The following is a 3,391-nucleotide window of genomic DNA, read 5'->3' as shown; positions in this document are numbered from 1 at the left end:
TTTGGTTTTTTTTGAGTCCTCCGGCAGTGGCCTACGTAATTAGCTTGATGTGCTGTTGTCCGTACAATACGACGGGGAAATCAATTTGAATAAACTTCGTTACATAATCTATCGATAAAAATCGAAGATACAAAGCACGTTCGCTTCTCTATAATGAAAAAACAACGTTCCTGAAGTATTGCATTTTTCGTATGTGGTTTTGCCTGTCAGTAATTAAGGAATTTCATAGGCATGCTTACGTCAAATGTTCGAAAGTTTTCAAATATTTTCTATGTAATCGATAAATTTAATCAATGTGATCATTGTGAAAAAATGTGTTTAAAATAGAAAACTAGTAATTAATGTAGAAAATAGACGTATAAATGGAATGTAATTTCATCTTTGACTAGACTGGGTGTAGCAGAGATTTTTTGCAAGTTTGTATGTCGCAAGGCGACATATTTCATGGAGCACTTGACTCGGTGAATTCGATAATGCAAATGAAAAAATATCGATTTGAAAGTAATGTTTATTGTGCGATAGTCGTTTTGTGCTAGTACCTTGATAAAGGGGACTGGACTGCCTATTAACATTAATGACGCCTCCAGTCCTAGGTATATCCACGAGTTTTTATAAAACTATTTTGCAAAGGTACACTTGTTTCTTGATGAAAGAATTTGGGACGTGCAAGTGGGATTTAGAAGAGGAATGGGATGCATGGATCTGGATGGATGGTCTTTTTGCGAAACATAACCGAAAAGTTTTTGGCTAAAAGACAAAGTCTATTGCGCTTTTAAAGACTTGGAGAAGGCCTACGACAGGTGTCAAGGAAAGAATTGTGGTCGACATTGCCTATGTATGGGGTGGACGGCAGTCTAGTTCAGGTACTGAAATCTATGAGGATTCCAGTGCCTGTGTCAGAATAAATGGTGCTTACACTGATTGGTTAGATATCCGGAAAGGTTAACACCTTTCCGGACAGACAGGGATGTGTAGCGTCGCCATGGCTGTTTAACCTAATTATGGACAATTGTTTGAAAGAGAGTACGTGTGGGCTGAGAATGAATGGTTTACTTATTATGTGCCTCCTATACGCCGATGACCAGGTGGTATTAGCATCGTCAGTGGAGGAGTTGCAGGAGATGGTAAATATTATGCATGGTGCTCATAAAAGGAAAGGAATGAAAATTAATGTGGGAAAGAAAAAGGTAATGGTTTTTGAAAGAGAGGAATATATGACGAATCGCACGATATTGATTGAAGGAGAGAAAGTGGAACAAGTGAAAGAGTTTGTGTATTTGGGTTCTATGTTTATGTGTGATGGAAAATGTGAGAGACATTGAAAGAAGAGTGAACGCAGGGAATCAGGTGAATGGTGCCTTGCATACCTTCATGGGCAGCCAGAAAGTGTCTAAAAAGGCATGATTGGCTGTGCATGTGCTGGTTCCTACACTTATGTATGTTGGGTTTGGCAGAAGAAGCATGAAATTAATGCAGTAGAAATGAGAGCTTTTAGGAGTATGGCTGGAGTGACTCGGATGGATAAATTACGGAACAATGTGATAAGAGAGTATTGTGGAGTGAAAGAAGATATAGTGACAAAGATACAGAAAGGGATGCTTAGATGGTTCGGACATATAGAGTGAAAATGGCGTTTTTGTAGTCTATATAAATTAAATTTTTAATGTTAGGATATACCTTTTGATCACATAAATTAAAGTCGATAAAAAAGTAATAAAATTATTAACAGACTTAAAAAAAGGAGGTGCAGGAAAAAGGGTACCTCGGTATTGGTCTCATTTAAATTTGAAGAAAATATTCCACTTCTAAGGGTGAACTTTTTGGCAACCGATTTAAAAAAACTTGGCAAATGGATGTATTCCCTCTCCTCAAACATTTTTTTTTTATAAAAGTTATGTGGTGTAATGACGACATAAAACCAATTTAATTCATGTTACGCACTTCATTTAGGTACATAATATAACAGTAACAACTAAGAAACTACAAAATATAATTATATTGGTTAAGTCTAGCTTTCTGTGCTTTTTTCCTCAAGTACATTAGCTTTTATAGAGCTGTTTTTTTCTGATTGCTTATGTGACTCCTCGGCCTTTCCAATTTTGTTTGCCATTTCAGCATATTTTGCTTGTCTGTAGTCATATTTAGCAGCGTCAAGTAGAACATTTTGTATCAATAATCGATTGTGTGTCTGTTTGTTAACTAATGCGGGATAAGGATTTCCTTTGAGCTCTAGAATGGCCATCTCATAATTTCTGCTGTATTCTGGTCTTGGAGCCTTATACATACGTGTGAATGCTGTGTTGGAGTTTTCATATCTAGGAACTAGGACTTTAAAAAGTTTGTGTACCAATTCCTTTTCAAGTAACCAAAAATCTGCTATTTCCATAGTTGGTTTGTGGCAATCTCCATGCCGAATGGCCTCTGATATCAACTGTAAAAAAATATTTATAAAATAAAGTAAGTACCTATCGAGTAGAATTGAAAACTGAGAACTTCTGTTCAAGACAATAGTAGGGATAGCTTACTCTTACCCTTTCTGCGTACTGACGAGCCTCGTCGGCTCTATTGTGAGTCAACTCAATCCTTTCGTATTTAAATAATCCTGTTACAGTTTTACGCAATTTGTTTAATCTTCCTTCTGGGCCCTGGGCATTTCGGAGTCTTCGAGGTTCCGGGTTTACTTTTATACGGAGCTTAGATACTAATTTCGTAACTTCTGCTTGATTCATGTTAATGGAACACTACAATATATCTTATGTTTAATTTTATTTTCTCGAGCTCAACCTACATAAAATTTAGGTTATGGCGTTATGGCTTTGGATTTTTTTTTTAAATTTATTAAGGCTTTGGCAAAGCCATCAGCCTAAACATGAAGTTTAATTATGTTTCTGTAAATATGGCCGCCACAAAGAGGATAGGCAATTTGAGGCGGCGTGCTTGGATTGACTCGGGATTCCTTAAAACGGGCCGCTACGGGTATTCTAGTTCGAGATTCGTATAATTTCGCGTTTTAATCTGCGATTAAGGCACAATAGCACTATCCTATTCCACTTTAAACTAGATTTCACAAAATAATTGAAAGTCAAAATAAAAACGTAACTTTTCCCTCCAAAAGGTCCAGAGCGAATCTCTTTGGATTATGCACAAACTAATAAGATTTACTACGTAGGATTATGTATAGTATCCACAGAACACTATACTCACAAGGAGTATCTTCCACAAATTAGAAAGATGTAGTAGTCTTCTCGTTAGTCTGTGGCACAAACTAATAAGAGATCTGTGGGTTGTTTTACAATAGGCTTCGTGTAGGCTTCTTAAAAATGTCGATATTTTTTCATGACATAATCGAAATTTATAATAACCATATATCAACAATCGATATTTTTTCTCG

General features: G+C 36.3%; 1 protein-coding gene across 2 annotated transcripts; it reads right to left on the bottom strand.

Annotated features, from left to right (window-relative positions):
• Positions 1 to 1,819: 1,819 nt before the first annotated feature.
• LOC113238228 (39S ribosomal protein L17, mitochondrial) lies at positions 1,820 to 2,929 on the bottom strand. 2 transcript variants are annotated; one of them, XM_026475017.1, is made up of 2 exons: positions 2,526 to 2,929; positions 1,820 to 2,431 (listed from the first exon to the last, which is right to left on the bottom strand). In XM_026475017.1, exons 1-2 carry the CDS (start codon positions 2,727 to 2,729, stop codon positions 2,009 to 2,011), a joined length of 627 nt encoding a protein of 208 aa, XP_026330802.1. In that variant the 5' UTR covers positions 2,730 to 2,929; the 3' UTR covers positions 1,820 to 2,008. The 2 variants fall into 2 exon arrangements, with proteins under 2 accessions (XP_026330802.1, XP_026330803.1); XM_026475018.1 differs by having other exon boundaries at positions 1,873 to 2,431; positions 2,532 to 2,895.
• Positions 2,930 to 3,391: the final 462 nt, after the last annotated feature.

This window comes from Hyposmocoma kahamanoa, unplaced genomic scaffold (genome assembly GCF_003589595.1).
Source record: "Hyposmocoma kahamanoa isolate Upper Pololo Valley unplaced genomic scaffold, ASM358959v1 95, whole genome shotgun sequence".
In the NCBI taxonomy this organism is placed as follows: domain Eukaryota; kingdom Metazoa; phylum Arthropoda; class Insecta; order Lepidoptera; family Cosmopterigidae; genus Hyposmocoma; species Hyposmocoma kahamanoa.
The sequence above is the reverse complement of the archived record's forward strand: the minus strand, read 5'-3'. Positions and strand labels throughout refer to the sequence as shown.